General features: G+C 36.7%; 1 protein-coding gene across 1 annotated transcript in view; it reads right to left on the reverse strand.

Moving 5' to 3' along the window:
* LOC111863042 overlaps positions 1-20,563 on the reverse strand; it is a gene marked incomplete at its 5' end in the record, with an annotated part of 254,203 nt that overhangs the window by 45,410 nt on the left and 188,230 nt on the right. Inside the window, 6 exon segments of the mRNA XM_023848988.2 lie at positions 342-492; positions 3,093-3,386; positions 3,903-4,072; positions 5,348-5,519; positions 6,532-6,710; positions 17,701-18,040. Coding sequence (XP_023704756.2) covers positions 342-492; positions 3,093-3,386; positions 3,903-4,072; positions 5,348-5,519; positions 6,532-6,710; positions 17,701-18,040 — 1,306 coding nt within the window.

Consider the following 20,563-nt stretch of genomic DNA (forward strand, 5'->3'; position numbering starts at 1 on the left):
AAATCTTACATGACTAGTGATGACGAAGAATCCTAGTGTGTGCGCAACAGTGAACTGGAAAGTGTGTGACGGTAATTAAGAGAGGCTGTAACCAAGGTGCTAATAAATCTAAGCATCCAAAATAGAACCTTTCATTCTCATCATGCATACTATTTTACGTGTGACAATACACGTATTTTATGTTGCCAGTGCAAAAACCTTATGATACTGGGCCAATTCAAACAAGTTTCCTTCTTATTTGCTTAAGATCCACTTCAGTAACACCCTCCTTCTTATAATGAGCAAGAATATGTTTTCACTTAGTCCACAAAATGTTAAAGTTACGAACAGATGTTACCTACCCTAATAGCATCAGCTGTCATAGGCCCACAGCAACATTCTTCAAAGTACAATTGCAAGTACTGCTCCTTCAGCCATAACATCCGTCGATCTGTCAGCTGAAGCTGCCGCTTCAGTCCCCGTACAACCCAACATAGGCCTGTATACCACATTCTAGACCAGAGAGTTAGGAATCCTATCAGATTAAAATGTAGTGGAATAATTAAACAAATAGGTCTTCACTAATGCATATGCATGCATCGTGTATAATTACGTGCAGTGACCCCTACAGTATTCATGGTAAGGAAGAGGAACACATCAAAAATAATTATTTTTGATGTGTTCCTCTGTTTTTTTTTTTATTATAATAAAAAAAAATGTATAATTAGGGTATCTGGATATGCCCACTGTCCATACTGCATTAAGTCCTCAGAATCTTATATACAGTCAGTAATATGGGTTATTAAAGAGAGGAAAATATCTTTCTAACAGAAAAAAGCAACTGCGTTGCATACAAGTAGACCAGCATGAAAGAGAGTAGACTAAAAAATGCAAATTTGTTATAGACAGGGAAGATGTACAGTCTACTTGAAATTATTGTAAAGCATTAGCGATACATATTACTAAGAACAGTTATAATGGGAAACATTTGCACCATTACAGGAAGGTACAATTATCATTATCATTAACATTTACTATCATTCAACAATACATACAGGTATTACAACCATTTGGATAGGGAAATTGTCGGTTTTACATCTAATTCTCATGCATATGTTTACAGTATACAGTGTACCACCCTAGTATAGGGGGTTTGTCGTCTGAATAATGTTATAGATCTAGTTACCATTAATTTCACTGTCGTTACACAAATGTAACAAATTAATTACATTTACACACTTGAAAAATCAAAAGACATAAATTCATCTACAGAATAAAAGGAATGTTTCAGCAAAAAAGGTTTTATAATTCCTTTTTAAATGAATTATAATTTTTCCTTTGTTTAATTTGATCGGGGACCTTACTATACAAACTAATTCCCATATATAACACATTCCTCTTAAAAAGAGCTGTATTACATTGCTGTACATGAAAATTTAATTTTCTTCATGTGTTATAATTACGAATGTCTGAATTTATTGCCATAAAAGCCTTGTATTTTTTGATAAAGCATGTCACCTCCAATATATACAGAGAAGGCAATGTTAAAACATTGTAATCTTTAAAAATTTGCTTATATGATGTGCGACTACTAATACCACTAATCACTCCAAGAACCCACTTTTACAATTTAAAAATGTTTTTACTTTCCCCATCCCCACCCCACAATAAGATACCATTTCTCATTCATGACTCAAAATTCGAAAAATATATAATTTTTATTATATATGGAGTCATTATTTCTTTTAATATTTTCACCATATAAATTACTTTGCATAGCTTTGCTTTCAGAAATTGAGCATGAGCGCACCATTTTAGGGTTTCTGTCATGTGAATTCCAAGAAATCTCAACTCTGACTGATATACTATTTCTGTATTATTGAAAACTATTTGTGGTCTTAACGGATCTCTCTCAATACCTAAGAGCCCTGCAGCTAATCTGCAAAGCATACGGACAAACAAGAGTATATTGAAAACCAACATCATTATTATGATCATCACCACCATTGTTTTCATTATCATCAGTATCATGATGATATCATTGCTGTTACAAATCAGTATCCTTATTGGTGTCTGTTGTTGCTGTTGTTATTGTTATCGTTGCCATTGTTAGCAATCTCGTACTGAACTGAACTGAATTATTATTATTATGCAAGTTTTTTAAAACAGAAAATTCTAAAATCTCTAAACTGGAACCATAAATAAGATACAGGATGAGGTGTTAAATAAATACAAGTGCACCCTGTGACGGATTATCAGGGAAGAAAGCTGCAAAGGTAAGCACAAATGTTAACAATGGCAGAAAGGGTCATTCTAAAATCTAATAGCATTGATGAAGACTATATTCTGGGATGTACTGCCATGTGGTCTGGCAGAAGTCTGCTAACGTTTTGGAGAAGCATACTGCCTCCATCTTCAGGACCAAAGAGTAAGCCAACCAAGAAATCAACAAGAACAAAATGGCAAGCAGGCCACTTCGCTTACTGCCTGTTTCTCTTGGTTCCTTGCTTGCCTAAGCCCTTCGACCTTGGAGATGAAGGCAGTATGTTCCTCTCAAACATCAGATATTTTATAAAACGAATGCCAACTGCAGAGAAGGGAGTCAAAGCTCAGAGCAAATTTGCTCAAATCATGCCAAAAAGAGGGACAATGTTACTGGCAAAAGAACTGCAATCTTCTTGATTTTAAAGATGCCAAATAAACTGAATTATTAACGTAATGGACAGTATTTTTTTTACTGCTAGTGGGGTGGGACTAAGTCCCTTGTACTGCAGCCACTTCTGGCCTATTGTACCAGCCCCAGATGATAGGTGAGGGTGACTGTGGAGCAATTGGTGGAATGCAGATTGGCAGGGGAACTGAAGTACTTGGAGAAAACCTGCCCCAGTGCCACTTTGTTCACCACAAATCCCACTTGTCGAGACCCTGGATCGAACCTGGGCTGCTGTGGTGGGAAGCCAGCAGCTAACCACTTGATCTATGGCACAGCCTAAAGGACAGTAAGTTGTTATATTATGAAAATAGTGAATTTCATACATTATAACAGCAAGCCTTGGAGTAAGTGTCAGGGGCTATGCCCTGTTACTGAACACAAAGGAAAAATGTGACTATACCTGCACAGTGTAGGTGGACAGAGGAGAAAAAGGACACGGTTGTCACTGAGATTCACTCCATACACGAGTGACAGGCAACACTCAGAACCAGTAAACCGGTCAAGCCCATAACGGCGGCAAGCTGTGGCAAGATCAAGATCTTTATCCCTATCTCGAACTCCAGGTACTATCTCCTTGACGATGGCAAGGTCCAAATAGCCTTCTTCTGGGCCCACTCCTGCGGACTCACCACCTGGTGCAGACAGCTTTGTTACCAGACCTGGAGCTACTGTTTCCTCTGGGTTTGCTGACAGACTGTAATCATATTACAATGGCATAATTCATTACTTTCAGACCTGCATGATAGAGACATAACAAGATTTCCCAGCTGTTACTTCTCACTGTAACCCCAAATTAAAATAAATCTAAAGGGATGACATTTTGAAAAGAGTATGACATCCAAAGGGAATCACAACTGGCACTAGACATCATTGAGGGAAGTGACTTCCACGGTGCCTCTGAAGCGTGGGAAAACAATGGGATCCGTGTATGTTCTCAAAAGCACTCGACAGGATTGAGGGAAGTGACTTCCACGGTGCCTCTGAAGTGTGGGAAAACAATGGGATCACTGCATAAGTTCTCAAGGAGATTATTTTTAATGAGATGGCAGCCAAATTTGGGTGAGTTAGGCCAACATTTCTTTTTTGACCTAGTCTGGGAATTTTCTGATACACCTCGTATGACTTTGATGAATTGTTGCAGCCCAAATCATACTCTGAAATTTGAAATATGTAAAACAGCGTTTACCAGATGGAAAGGACAGTTAAGCACCTGTAATCGGGGGAAGAACCACTGCCACCTGTGCCAGTTCGCAGTCCACTCCATCCTGGACGGCTCCATGTCAAAGTAGCACAACTCCGCTCCAATCTGACATACACTAGTGCCGTCCGTGAACCTCCCTCAGCATCCCAGTGCACTGCTGTGCTCCCATGATGCAGCACCTATTGTGGAACAACTTGTAAGTGACAGGCGTTCCATCAGTGCCGTTCCATTCAATAGGAGGCTAAGCGAGTCTTAGAGTCACTGCACTGTTGTTTCACTACTTCCACTGGCTTGCATAAAAAAGTGTTCACTGCTAATTTCAGTCGGAAGTAAATAATACTAAAATAAGCAATTTCAATTAGGAAAAAATGTGCTTGTTTTATATTTTTAACCTAAAGGCTTGCATTATGTTTATTAGGCTTTAGATCATTTAAATAACATCTGCTGAGAAAAGGAAAAAATATTTTGAGATTAGTATGTTTCGAACCACCTTTGAAAATGAGAGAGTAGCCTAACCTAAGTTACAGATACCGCCACTCGGTTTATTTGTTAACACAAGGGTACACATTTTAACTCAATCGTTATAGATGTCTCATAACATGCGACTATATAATTATACAAAGCCCAACCGCTTTGCCACCCCCTTTTTATTTATATTTCAGTGGTACATATTATTTGCTGAAAAGCCTTCTTCAGATTGCCTACCACAGAATTCAGAGATATTACAGCACATGATGACAGTTGTAGGTAAGGAGTACATAAGAAATTACAGAAATTCTTATAATTCCGTTATGTCACAGGTACTGTAAAATCTGCAACACCTAAATATTAGTACATATATAATTAATTGTATATACGCATCTCCAGGAGTCTTCTATCTTGATAAAATTGTTGCACCGTATATCAAAATTTTGTATCGTGTGTGAACGTGATATTTCCTGATTAAAATAAACTGACCTTAATTAAAACAAATTAATTAACATCCCAATATTTTCCTTATGGTAGTCATCATCCTCATTTCTCACACTGTGTCACTGGTCTCAAGTAAGTAAATTAAGTAATGAATCTGTCATTGTCTTTGGATTAAAATAATGAGAAACTTCATTCCCCATCTACTTCTTCATTTTTCTCTATAATAAGCCAATAGAACAGTTCAAGTTAATCAGGAAAGACTGGAATTAAATGGGCTTCAATTAAGTATTTCTTTATGCTCGTGACATTAATGTGTCAAGTAAAAGAATACATACCATACCAAATAACACAGATGCATTGATATTCTCGTTCTCTAAAGTTTGATCGGAAGTACCGTACCTTTACTACATTCTTTTATATTAAATGACATTGCGGTACAATGATAAAATTGTGGTAGTCAACAAAATGTCAAACATTTTAAGACCTTCCCTACTACACAAATGCACAGAATCTAATGAAATTGAAGGTCCTTTCTTTGTTACCTGTAATATGTGGTGATCAATTCCACTGTGAGGAGCAGAGATGGGAAAGAAACTGACACCGTGATCATTGCTAAGAGGTTGTACAGGCCGGTATGTATCGAGATCAAGGTCATAGTCATGATCCTCTGATTCATCCACAAGATACGAACGCTCAATGCTGGATGTGTGAATACTGCAACCACAAGGTAAGCAATACTAATACAGAAAATTACACCTCTGAATTTATATATTTATTCTTATTCCTTAGCTATTTTTCATTTATCCTCTTTTTATTTTTTCTACTTCAAGTCCAGCAGTCTATACATTTCTTGAAGATGTACCTTCATCTCCAGTATCAAATTCACTTACTAATCCCTGCCCCCAAAAAGACACCATCCCTGCCCCAAAAGATTACAACTACCTACTTAAACCCATTTTTCTTTCTCAACATTCCGCTTCTGGTCAATACGTGTGTGAAAGTGAGCAGTTTCAAACAACCAGTGGACATGTATTGCATCAGAAGGGACAATTGGACAGTCACTTTTTCTTGGAGAAAGAGACAGTAAGGACTTCCAAATTACTGGTAATGCAGTCTTTATCTACATAGAAACAAAATCAAAATCAGGATCTCTATGATGCTATATAGCAATGTTTCCCTACTCTTATCCTCCACACAACACAATACACACAGTACAATTCTACCATAACCCCACATCAAAATTAGAGGCTACTGGTACAGAAGGACACATAATACAACACATGTCACAAAACTAAAGACGATGGAAAATACAGTTGAAATATTTTTCCGTGTTGTATGTGAAATCAATGAAGGTAATGTCTCTGTTGTTGCTGTTATCACAAATTCTCTTAGCATTAGCTGTAAGATTACTAAGCTGGATTCTCATGGCAGGAGCAGCATCCAGAATTCTGGTATTTCATTTCTGAATTAAACTTTCAATATAAAATTAACAACTTTGCAGGAAGACAAAACTATGAAAAGCACTGCTATGTAGAATACACATTGTGTCAAGAGGACTATACCAGAAGGATTTTGGGCATTCAGTCCTGGATCCTTAATTGTGAATTGGAAAAACTGTATGTGATTTAGTGTCACTGCCTAAGAACTAAAAAATACACATACTGTGTGATAAAATAAAAACAAAGGAAATGTAACACAATTTGTACTACTTTGATGCCATGCATACCTGACTTGGTCCCGGAGCACATTGTGTGCTGATTCCCGCCCCCGTGCATGATAATGCTGGTGGAATGAAGCAATACGATCCATAACAGCCTGTGTACGATAGATCTTGTCCAAGTTGATAAGTCCTCCAGGTCCAATTCGTGTGAAATAATGGTCCTCACCATTATAGTCTGAGATAAACTGTAAACACAGATATCAGCAAATGTTCCAGACCTGTGTATGCTACTGTTACATTTCACAGATTTCTGTTATCCATTCTATTCCCAGTTTTTCATTTTTGATAATTATTTTGATAAAGCATATGGGAATATACTTGTAGATAGAAATCCTTAGAACGCTGAATCCAGTTTCTTTGTCCTTTCTGATGGCACAATGTTTTGACATACAGAAATAGAGTGTTTTAAAACTCTGTGACTAATTACACATAAGGTTCCAGAATAATAATCCTGATAAACATACCTTCCAACAGACTAGAATGTCATACAATTTACCAACTGTTGTGAAATAAAATCACAGCATCACATACTTAGAACGTATGTCATGCATCAGTTCTGTTTCTCAGTATGCACAAAGGATATGTTAAAAGTGATCAAATATTTCTACCACTCATTAGTTTACCTGAGAATATGGCATTCTGGAAGAGAATCAGGAAAACCAGAATTGGTGAACACATAATCATCTTGTCATGTTTTTTCATATTAATTTCTTATGTAAAAACATAACTGTCATAGAAAATCACTTTGAAAATGTATTATAAGTCTAAAATAATTTAAAAAAATTAATGCAGAAAAAATGAAGTATGACACATACTCATATTTCATCAGAAATCAGAACACTCTTAGTAAAATATTCGCTCAGCATGGTTAAAATTTAATGATCATCAAACCTCTCATGAAAGTTTGGCCATAATTTAATTTCATCAGAGAATGGACAAGGAATTTGGAACCTCTGTTGACAAAAATTAAATCATATTTCTCTGAAGCTGCAGACTTTCCCTTCTAGAAATTCTTGTGTGTTTTGTATTATATTCACATTACATCACTTTACATTATTTTTGTATTAGGCCCACCTTTGCATTTCCATAACCTCAGTAAATTATGTACGATTTTTACATTAACATTAAATTATTTTGTATTACCTTCTTGCAGTTCTTCTCAAAGAAAGAATAACAGAAAAGATGGAAAGGTGCAGGGGCCTTATAAAAAATAAGTAATCTGATGGAACTTAGATGTGTGCTCTTCAACACACATCATAAATTCATTACTCAGCACTCTCTGACAAATACAGTTTGATTAACATAAACTTTAAACCATTTCTCTTACTGTTCGTGTATGTAAGCAGGATTACTAATAGTAATTTCAAACCTACTTCTTCCAGCACAGTATGACAGGTCTTTCCATTCTTCTCTGTATTTATAAATTCAAATTTCCTAAGTTGGATGTGGTTCATCCTGGTTCGTCACACTAGCAATATTATAAAGGTTAATCATCACTGTCCAGTGTGACTGACAAAATGTTTTTTTCCTTTTAAATATTTTATTCTTGACATGTTTCGATCTTGTAGACCATCTTCAGTAGTTGTTAAAATATTAGATTTGTTATTAATTACATATTAATATTCACAAACACATCGCAATAGTGGTTTCTGATTGTACTGATAACCTTCTGAAGATGGTCTATAAGACCGAAACATGTTAAAGATAAAAGATTGAAAAGGAAAAAACATTTTATTAGCCACAATGGATGGCGCTGATGAACCCTTATAGTTATCCCATTTCTCAGTTTAGTATTCTCTTCTGACCTCAATAATTGGGGACTCACCCACAATGAAGAAATTATAAGCCCCTTCATCATTCTGGCAAGTAGCCTTGAAACTGATAATTGAACATGAAAATCAGTAGTTAACATTCTGTCAGCATAACTTTGTACGAAGATGTGGACTGGAGTGAAAAGGCTTAGGAAAGAATACCCCATGATGGCATTTTAAACACCACTGCAAATCCCTGACTGGCTGAGTAAGTCTCTTAATAGAATTCTGTTCGACATACGTAACATGACATTCCTCATGTTTTGGTATCTCACAATCCCGACTTAATTTATTTCTCCACTATCCAAAAATGTTTCTTATTATTTCATTTTCAAAGATCTTGTACTTCCTTCTTCCTTCAAGGCAACAAGTCAAATGTGATAAACAAGTGAAACATGGGGCAGAATGATTGTTTATACACATGCATTAATCTTTAATATTTCATTAATCCTTCTCACAACTTCCCTGCAAACAGTTTTATATCTGTTGCTACATGGAAATCTTTGATACAAACTGTTAAAAATTCACATTCATTTTCTCATGTTCTTGTAACCATTCTTCGGGATCTGTTTAACAACTGCCCTACTCCTACAAAGGGCACACAAGGAGAAACAGATATGAGCACATATATTTAAAAATGTAAATATGTTTCTTACAAGGTTTGTTGGAGTATGTTCATTTAGTTCATTCTCTTTAAATTACAAGTGCAGTGTCAGTGAATAAGACTTCAAAGAATCTTGGTACTATATAAATTATAAACAATGGAACATACAAGATCAGTAGTCACTTCAGCAAGTAAGGCTTGTTAGTTCATGTTCTGCTTTAATCTTGCTGCTATTTTAAATGGAGTACTTCCTGTGTAACAGAAGATACAAACATAAGAGTAAACACAAGACTGGTGATATTAAGCTTCAACTGATTTTCTGTTTGGAGACTTTATGAGTTCCTCTCAGTGAATTTTAAACTTTACTTGTATTTAATATAATATAATATCACTGATTCACTGGGACAGAAGTTTGTAATTTTTTAATGATGCTTTGTAAGTTTTACATAACCTGTCCATTTGCTGTGTCTGTAAGAATATAGGTTAATAAATCATAGTGAACATTATGTGAAAGTAACATCAAGGATATTTGTAAAATTTTGTGCCTGTCTGATTGGACAAGCTGCATAAAACAGAAAAAAACCAAGTCTGTTTTACAATTCGGGAATGTTATTTGTGCAAAAAGCATGTCCTTTGACACTCTAATATGGACACATATTATAAAAGGTCAATCAACTCTGTCCAGTGTGACTGATAAAATGTTTTTTTTTTTTTATCTTTCATCCTTGACATGTTTCGGTCTCAGAGATTGTCTTCAGAAGGATTTATCAATATAGGCAGAAACTACTATTACAATGTGTTTGGTCAATATGAATACATACATACAATATCATCAGAATGCCGTGAATATAAAATTCGATCCTTTAAAAACTACAGCGTCATGCATGACATTGGACAGAGTTGATTAACCTTATATAGTAATTGCTAGTGTGAAAGACCAGAATGAACCAAATCAAATGGACATATATGACATGCAAAGTGGAGGTTTGTTAAGAAACAAATTCTATAGCTGCTTCAGTATGAAGGCAATTCTGTTTTACACAGTGGCATTGTGGATCTAAATTGCAATGCTTGCAAACCAACAGTCACAGAGAGATACAGGGAACTACTGTGGCCCAGTCTGCCAGCATGCATCCCACACCACCTGCCCTCCCAGCCCACACCAGGGTTCGATCCAAGGGATAAATACATGGAAAAAAGTGGCAATAAAATCAAGAAAAATTACATGCAAAATACATTAAATTCATGTACCACTGGCATAAGAAAGTGTGATTTGAAAAAGATTTTCAGAAGAATGAGGTGTATATAATATTTTGTCACTAATTTCTTATCACATGCAGTAAGGAAAAGGTAAGAACAAAATGAGACAGTAGTTTCCATTGCTCTATTGAGTTAAAAGATACACATTTTTAAATAACATTATAATTTGAAGAGTGCCATTTTCTGGTCTATGATGTTGTGTAGCTAACAGCATGGAGGAATATACAGCTTCTGAAATGTTGGTAAACTTCCATCAGACTACACAGCACCATAACCCAGATGATAGTACTCTAGTCATCACCCGGAGAACCTCAAATCTCACATGTTACATTTTCACAGTAAATCATAAAGAATTCTCTAGTTCAGTGAACACTTGCTCTTTCTTAATGTAATAAATTAAATATACCAACAAAATGACCTTGAAATGAACAAAATCTGTAGACTCATCATTTGTTATAAACATCAGATTGGAAAATCACAGAAGATACAGAAGAAGTTCTAATGAATATGAATAGAGATCATTTTCAGTGAATGCATCCTATTGTGTATTATACATTTCTTTCATTGAAATCCATCACAACACAACAATTAATTATGTGTTTGTAGTATCAAGTAGTACTTTACTACATGTTTTGGCTTTCAAGAAGCCATCATTGGGTAAATACACTTAAAAACTTCTTAGTTATTGAACTGCATGCTAATTACATGATGTAGTATCAGATTTTTCAAATAGTATACAATAATATAAAATATAAAATTACATTAAAAGTAAAGGTCTTAAAATGGACTAGTTGCATAATTAAAGTACAGTAAAGAGTTGTACATATAATTATATTCCAAAGTAGGTAGTTATGTGAATATGTCCAAACTGGTGAAGAGGTGGATTACAATTCCAATCTCCTCCTCACCAGATCGGACATATACACATAAATGGAAGCGCCCATCAAATAGAAATCAAAATTAAATAATAACGTACAATATGGCAACGGACCTTCGAGCACCATAACAACAGTCTGTATATGCAATATTTACGCATAAGCAACACCACATATTATTACGATTACAACTACCTACTTTGGAATATAATTATATGTACAACTCTTAACTGTAAAGCGGCCGGGGTGTGAAGCTGACCACTCACCTCCAACTACAGCCGAGATCAAGAAAGTATGGGTCTACACATCCACTCCCTCAGGTGTCTTCATGGCACAGTGCTTAATTGGTTAAGCACAGGGACAACTTTTTACTTTACTTTTACAACTCTTAACTGTACTTTAATTATGTAACTAGTCCATTTTAAGACCTTTAATTTTAATGTAATTTTATATTTTATATTATTATATACTATTTGAAAAATGTGATACTACATTGCGTAATTAGCATGCAATTCAAAGCTAAGAAGTTTTTAAGTGTATTTACCTGATGATGGCTTTTTGCAAGCCAAAACATGTAGTATAGTACTACTTGATACTACAAACACATATTATTAATTGCTGTGTTGTGACGGCTTTCAATAAAATAAATTAACAGATATATATTTAATTTTTCCACATTAATAAATTTTTCATTACGAAACACTCTTCTTTGTGATGTTCATTAGAGCATCCACTTCGAAAGACACGAATGTGACAGCAAGCCACTTATAAATTGCTATACAACAGAGGCCTCAATTCTTAGTGCAAAATATTTGAAGACGTAATGAATATCTCTAATGATCTGTTGTACAAATAGGAGGCAAAAGTAAGGAGCCACTTTCTACATTTTCTGCAATAGGACCAAGTGTTAACAATGAAATTCTAACATTTAAGTAACAGAGAAATGAACAACTAAGGCCCGCATCTTGTGAACAATATAATTCATGCATAATATATTAAATTATCTACTAGCTTTGTGAAAATATAACAATAACTATCATCTAACTGATGTACCTGGTGATGCTCACATTAAAGACTCAAAATGCAGGTATTTCCTTTGAAACAGGTCTATAGTAAGTCAACTCACTCATGGAGCTGAGGAGAAACTGCCAATTGTGCAGCTACTCAAGAACTTCCCAGCATTTTATGGAATCCGAAGGTTCTTTACCGTGTTCACAAGAAACCTCCACTGGTCCTTATCCCGAGCCAGATCAATCCAATCCATACCACCCCATCCTGTCTCTCTAATATCCATTTTAATACTGGCCACCTACTATGTCTTGGTTTTCCTAGTGGTCTCTTTCCTTCTTGCTTTCCAACCAATATCCTATATCTCCCTCATTGGCCTACACTAATGAAGTTAAAAATAACTATGTTAATAAGAATTTACAAATTTGCTAATTTAATCCCTGGTCTGCTTAAAGAGCTATTAACTAACTTCCCATACATAATGCAGAGATCATGTTTGCCAGCCAGACCAACAGCTCACTTTCTGTTGTAGAAGGTAATTTCTGTCTTGCTATGACCAAATTCTTTCCCCTTAAACTGAAAGAGAGTTTCAATTTAATGATGAGGAAAATAGGAAGATATTAAGGGTTAAAGAGGAGCTAGGATAGCTCAGCCAGTGTAGAGGCAGGCTACAAGCTCAATAGCAACAGGCTGATTCCTGGCAGGAGCAATCCAGACTGGCTCTGGGGCACACCCGGCTTCATATCCAATGCATACCACAGGACATTTCCTGACCACTCACCTCCATCTGTGGCTCAGGCAAGAACGGTGGGACTATATATGTACTTCCCAAAACCATGGTATGGTACTTAGTTAAATAAACACTGGGACAACTTTATCTTTATCTTTAGCTTTATGGTTAAATGGGATTAAGAACAAAGGTATAACCTGGCTTTTCCTTGCACTAGCTGAGAACATATGATGCATAATGATCTCATATGATTTGGTGGATTTTCTGTTTGTTCCTATGTGCAAGATAATACAAGTGTTTGTACCGTACACTTCTTCTGGGCTGGGGGTGTCTGTTATGACTCTTGTATATCTCTCAACAGAAACTGATTTAAAAGAAGAGAGAACCTTTAACAGTATAATGAAAGCTATTTCATGTCTGCACCACTCTCAACTGTCTATTGATGCTCTGAACTTTGTACTCACTTCCATCACAAGATACACGGTATGTGTATGACTATGCATTGTAGCATGTTGGCTTGCGTGCTTTTGATTTCTGTTATTGACTAAGTTGCACCTGAAGTTGTCAACTATTTTTATATTTATTTTATATGACTAATCTACTGTTTTTGATTGTTTTAATAAGTGAATTTTGTATGATAAGTGTCTCTTTTATATGCATTTTAATTTGACGCACTTGATTAATGGAATGAGTAATGAATGAACGTCTTAATGGAAATTTTATTTTATTTTAGTCCATGATAAATTTTGATAAATTTCTTGATCATTGTTTAATGTGTATTATAAGTATTATAAGTTTACCTCATTTAATTGCAATATTACTGTATTATTGTATAGATACTATGTATTCTAACTTGACTTGTTCCATATCCTATGGTGTCTCACCTGTACTGGATTTACGGAAGGTAAATAAATTCAATTCAATTCAATTCAAGTATGTATTAAAATAATGAACGTTTTATGTACTTGCTGGTTTTAACAAAATAATATATACCCCAATATACCTCACATCACTGATGTTAATTCTGTTCTTCAGTTTCTACTCCATGTGAATATGCAAGATGTTACGGATTTTTGGAGGTACATAGTGCCATCTCCAGAGTTGCTCTGAAAACTGAGGCAGCATGTATCTCCAAATGTTGTAATATCTCGCGTATCCACGTGCTGTAACAGCCCAGAAGCAGAATCATCAGCAACAATGAGCCACGCCATAAAGGTCTAATGACTGGCAACTGTATGATTTTGTGCAGAAGGAAAATTGAAGATTTTGTGCTGTGAAACTAGCAATTCAGAACTGCACATGACTTGTAATGTGCTGTATATGATACATCTGCAGGAGAAAAGCAAAACAAGTGTCAAAGATTATACACAATGTAACTGAAATGTGTGAACAAAGTTTGGGCATGAGTTCCACATACCAAAAGAAGAAAAACTGTCCATATGACCATGTGTCCCAAAATATTTAATTTGTTAGTTACAGCTGAAAAAGTACATTTACAGTAAGTGCTCAAAATGCCCTCAATCAGATTCAATGCATGCCTCGACAGACCTCATCATGGACCATGCATCCATTGCAGATAGTATGAGGTGTCCACAAGTGACGGTGAAGTACCTGTTTGTTGCCAACAGGAGCTGGATGCACAAATGAATTTAGATTTGCCCACATGTAAAAACCAGAGGATTCAAATCTGGCGAGCATAGAGAACACACAGTGAGTCCTCTGGTACCTAACTTGATAGGTGTTATGGAAAATATCTTGTGTAGCATAGCCAAAATGTGCCAGACCGCTATCATGCATGTCCCACATTCATGCTCTGACAGCCAGTCATTATCTTCCACTAGCTTTGTGAGATCATGTACCAGGAAATATCGGCAAGGTTTGTCTGTAAGCCAATGTGGCATGTGAGGGCTTACAAATCACCAACAATCCCTGCCCACACATTATTGCTGAACTGCCACTGACGTCTAGAATGTATTACACTATGAGGATTCTCCTCCACCTACTCATGTTTGTTACGAATACTGATGATGCTCTCGCTACTTTAACATGCCTCATCTGTAAAAAGCATTGGAGAAACAAAGAAATGTTCCACATTTTGTTGAACAAAACACCAACACAATTTCTCTTGCACTGGGAAATCAGTTTATCTCACAAATTAAATGATTGTAGACACATCTTGATATGGAAATTTCTTCTTGTTTTGCTATGTGGAATTCATGTCGAAAGTCACTCTGCACCTGTTACACTCTGTATACGTATACAGGCTAAGAACATTACACCCTTGTGGGATAGGATGTCATGCATTCTGGTAAATTATTACTAGTGTTTCAGAGTAATGTGCTGCCTAAATCTTCAGGGTAAAAGAATGAAGGCTCTTCTGTCTTGGTGGCAAAAGCAGCAGGATCCTCCACTATATTAGTAATGATTTATCAGGCTGTATGGCGTCACACATTAGGAGAGAGCAAACTTCACAGTCACCACCGTAATAATCTCAGATCTCAAATTATAGCTAACCTACGTTTCAGACTGATTGTCCAGTAACTCTTGACTTCAATAACTTCAGCAAAAGCATGTTCCATCATGGTGTCTAAAACATGTTTTGGGGAGAAGGAACGGGGTTGAACCTGTAAATTTGCCCTCAAAATAAATATACACATGATCTTAGTTGTTCTTTATGTTTCCAATAATCTAAAAAATGGTAACTATTATTATATATATGAAATACAGAGAATGCATCTGTTTTGTCTACAAAAAGACCAACTGAATTGTGTAAAAACTGGGCATTCTGATTTGATTCCTAATCTAGGTAACAACGCACCTCGTGTAATCTAATCTTTACTAACCAGCAACATAATACTTTTCTGCCTTCAGCAATTTATGTGAGTCTGGTACAAAATTTTAATTCTCATAACATTTTTGTATTTCATAAAATTGGTTACCTTCAATTCAATTATATGTGAACTGTTAGAATCAAATTCAGATGGTAACTTAATACTTAATTTGTTGCAATTCTGCAGCCTGTATTGTGACATGTCATCTGAAAGCCAGCATAATGGTGTCAGAGCAATACTGCCCACTGCTGGACAATGGGTGCATACACATTTTATAACATCAGTGAAAATGCACACGAAAAGAGAGGAACTGCTGAGGCATTTCTATTCGGTCTGGCCAGAAGTTAAATAGGCAGCGCCAACAGGACTGTGCGAGTCATCAGGGTAGCTGCATCACTCTCTGAGTCATGAGAGAGAAAAATAAGGTCATGAGTCCTGTAAGACCCAAAACCAAGAATGATTGCGCTGGAAAAGCCCAGAGGCAATTTACCCAAACTGAATTGAACAGAGCAGTCACACGTAACAATTCAGGGTCTGAGAACGGTGGTTATGAAGACTTTTATTTATCTTTTGGGATATAATAACATATAGTCTACTGAAGGTTAATCAGCGATTCAAAGGAACATGTCACCTCCATCTTCAGGGTCTAAGAATAAGCAAAGCTCTGCTTGTCACCTGCCTTCATGCTGGTTTCCTGCTTGGCTTATTCTTTCACCCTGAAGATGACTGCAACATGTTCCTCCGAATCGTTGGTTGACTTTCAACTAACTACACAGAGTTACGTCCCAGAAGACGTAAGTCTTCAGAGTAGTCACAACTCAAGTCAGAATGGTGGAACAGAAAAAGGGGCATGGCTCCTACAGGGTCTAGAACCACAATGATTGTTCTGTTGAAGACCAACAGCAATTTACCCGAACCCGAAGTACAACAGTAAGGAGTACTGAGAGAGAAATATATGGGTCACAGGCCCCATGAGGCCCTAAACCAAGAATGACTTTGGCGATAAGGACCAGCAGCAAATTCACCTGGCCTGATCCAACCCAGAATAGTCAAGAGTGCTCTTTCAAGAGTCAGGATACAGAAGAATATAGTCATTGGTCCTGCGAGCCACAGAACCAAGAAGGCAAAGGCCAGCAGCAATTTGACAGAGTAGTCAGTGGTTAGCAGTCAGTCACCAACCAGCATGACCAGGAGCAGCTAAGAACAGATGTAGTAATTTCAGAAGCCACTGCTAAGCGATGGGTATGTAAAGACATACCAAATTGGGAAGACTTGGAGTGTGCTATAGCTATTCATAGATCATCTACAAGTGGGACAGCGAGTGTTGTAATTATTAGCTGCTATTAATATCTAGCATCCAGAAAATTCAATTATCAATCGAAGCCCTGTGTCTAGTCATGAACGTGTGACAAAACTACTGTATAAACTGAGCATGAGGCTCAGCTACAGGTGCTCAAGCGAGCATAAGAAACTTCCTAAAGGGCAGTAATAAATAGGTTTTCAGTTCAATGCAGTGACAGAAAATAAGATAAAAGAAAAGGATGGTGCAGTGGCTAAACAGTGTCATTATAAGGGAGAAATGGATGGAAAACGACTGACCTCAAGATCATAAGTGACTGCAGTTGGTGGGACATTACTGCCCCAAATATAGCAGCCAAACATGCTATTTTAATAATTTAATAAATAACTTGCAATACAGATCCCTTGATAAGCAATGATGCAATTGATTTAATTTTCAGATTCATATTCATCCCTATACCAAGACAAAGTTCAGAAGTATTTTCCATACTCATGTTGTAAGTGGTGAGAAAATATTAGTCAGTAGGAGCATCTAGTTTAATAAAAATATGATAAGATTCTCTACAATAAAACTTTTCAATGCTTGCTACAAATTACACAAAGGAAGCTGATGTGCTCTTTTTATTTATCTTATGCCAAAACCAAGCTAAATTGTCAGAGAGATCAAGTTTGTAGGTGAAATTCTCTTGGTGACAAACGACGTAAATTTACATGAGGGGGTATGTTAATTCGAACCCCAGGGGGCAAGGTGGCTTACCACAGGACGGTGGCCATGACTGTGGTGGTGCTGGGTGCGTTGGCGCTGAGGACGGTTCATTGCAGTGCCATAAGGAGGCACATTGCTAGTCCTCACCTCCAGACGAGTGTGCTCCCCCGTTGGGGCCAGCACTATGAGACTAGGAGTAGCAGCCAAGATCTCTCGTAATTCTCGTAGGAATGCTCCAAAGAAAGGCACCACATGACACTCAGGCATGGCCAATGCCCGACCCAAGGCCCGTTCATACTCAGCAGAGAGCAGAGCTGCTGAGAGGAAGTCCAGCAAAGGCAACGCTTCCTTCTCTGTGATTGACAGCCAGAATGGTTTCAGCTTGTTTGACCTGTCAGGAGAACATGTAATCTTCTAGCATAACAGTTTAGCCTTGGCATCACACAGAGTGTCAAGCCACTAGCTTCGAAAGAAACGGGCAGTAGATCCCAAATAACACACCAAACCAACCAAGACTGGTCTGAGAAATTAATCAGCTGAAAAGTATTTGTACTATAATTTATAGTCCAACAGTCATAAGTCAGGAGAACCAATTCCTGAAATAAAAACTTATAGTTCATTAAAACCACAAAAAGAAAAACTAGTTCATTCTTAAAGTTCTAGTTTGAGTCCAGCATCCTGCCACTCCTGCACTCCTTTAAAGGTATTTATAATGTTGGGACTGAATTTATAAAATTACAATTGCAATATATTGCCTTTCTCCCTCATTTTCCACTACCTGATAAAAGAAAAGAGGAAAATAGCATTTAAATTCAGCAGTTATTTAAACATGTTGATTTTGTCAGTAAAACAAATGATAATGTGCAATGAGAATACAGCCCTGCAACGGAATAGTATTAATATCATCCTGTGACATTGAGGCTCAATGCTGAAGAATGGTGATGTGACTGCTTTGTGGCTCAGAGGCAAGTAGTTTCCGCCGGCCTACAACATTCCATGTCGGCTGGAGGCCGAAAGAAACCCCTGCCCCTGAGCCGTGGCAAGTGTTGCTGTGGTTTTTGGGTCTTCCATTTAGCAATTTCTGTATGACAGCAGTTTTCCCAGTGCATATGAACTTGGTGGCTGTCTGAAAGGAAGATAAGAAGCCCACTATTTGAATACAAGACCTGCCATTATTTCTATAGCAGAAATTATGCAAACATTCATCTGTATGATCTAAACTGAAAAGAAGAAAATAATGATAAAAGTTAGTACTTTCAGTATAAGAGCCTGAAAAGACACGAAAACAGAACTGTCGAACACTAAATATTTCCATATAGTAGCTTTCTTCACTACAGTCCTAATTGTGTCGCAAGATTATCGAACAAGTCCACAGTTCCTTTATTGAATAAGAAAAGATTGATCAAAAATGTAATATCTCAACTAATAACTCACAACTACTTGTTTTAAATCTTTTATTATATTCTGATAAAAGAATTTATATCCTGATGTTCATGAAATATATATTCGACAAAGAGTACATACAAAGTTCTAAGTATTAAATTAATCAATTAATTTTAGATAAAAATTATATTTTGACAGGTGAACACACTGCACAGAGAAGTGTCAATTCCTAGGTAATGCACTGACAACCAGCGTCTATTGCTAGTCAACAGCTACCAATTCCTAGGCAACGAATATTCTAGCTATCACGTGAAACAGAACCCTTCGACAAGTTATTCTCTCAGTTATTCTCAGTTATTAAATTAATCAATTAATTTTAGATAAAAATTATATTTTGACAGGTGAACACACTGCACAGAGAAGTGTCAATTCCTAGGTAATGCACTGACAACCAGCGTCTATTGCTAGTCAACAGCTACCAATTCCTAGGCAACGAATATTCTAGCTATCACGTGAAACAGAACCCTTCGACAAGTTATTCTCTCAGTTATTCTCAGTTATTAAATTAATCAATTAATTTTAGATAAAAATTATATTTTGACAGGTGAACACACTGCACAGAGAAGTGTCAATTCCTAGGTAATGCACTGACAACCAGCGTCTATTGCTAGTCAACAGCTACCAATTCCTAGGCAACGAATATTCTAGCTATCACGTGAAACAGAACCCTTCGACAAGTTATTCTCTCAGCGGAACACTAAGATCTACTTGAGAGGGTAGATTGCAGCAGCATATGAAAAAGACAAATCCATCCTCTCATCAGAGAGGGCGCCGCACAAAACAAGTCTGTACTTGCCAAACTGTACTAAATATTTGATCTGACTTGACTTGAAATCACATGAGGCTTAAAGAGGCTTGAACTTGGCGGTGGTCAAGCTTACGACATTTCAACTGATTAAGCTACCGTTGTATCATAAGATATGTAAGTTAGGCATGATCTGCTCCGTAAAGCCTGCACTGACAGAGGAATGGTGTGTAGTGCAAAAGGAAGAATTTTCAATAATATGTTATATGTGCGAAATATACACCTTACAAAAGGCCAAGTGTATTCATAAGAGACAAACCCATCTTCTCGTAAGAGAGGATGTTACATAAGGACTATTACTGCAAGAGTTCAGTTAGGATTAAGAATCTCTGGTCATGGGCCTCAAGGGTCTGCCACCAAGATGAACTGATTGGCGATAAACCGCCAGTCGTAAATTAACTCTGACTCTGACTCTTTGAGGTCAGCTGAGTTCCAAGGGGATTGGAAGAGAGAGCAGAGAAGACCATCAGAGCCAAGGACTAACACCAAACACACTCCACCTAGAATACCCGTTGAAGACGAAAAGTGGGAGACGACGGACTAGTCAGGTCACATAATCTGGAAGGCGCTCTTTCTAGAGTGATAGTAGTTGTAAGTGTAAACAAGTATTTCTCCAATAAACATCCTCTAAAGCCATAACCCATTAATTATAATTAATTACAATTA

This window comes from Cryptotermes secundus, unplaced genomic scaffold, assembly GCF_002891405.2.
Source record: "Cryptotermes secundus unplaced genomic scaffold, Csec_1.0 scaffold1452, whole genome shotgun sequence".
In the NCBI taxonomy this organism is placed as follows: Eukaryota; Metazoa; Arthropoda; class Insecta; order Blattodea; family Kalotermitidae; genus Cryptotermes; species Cryptotermes secundus.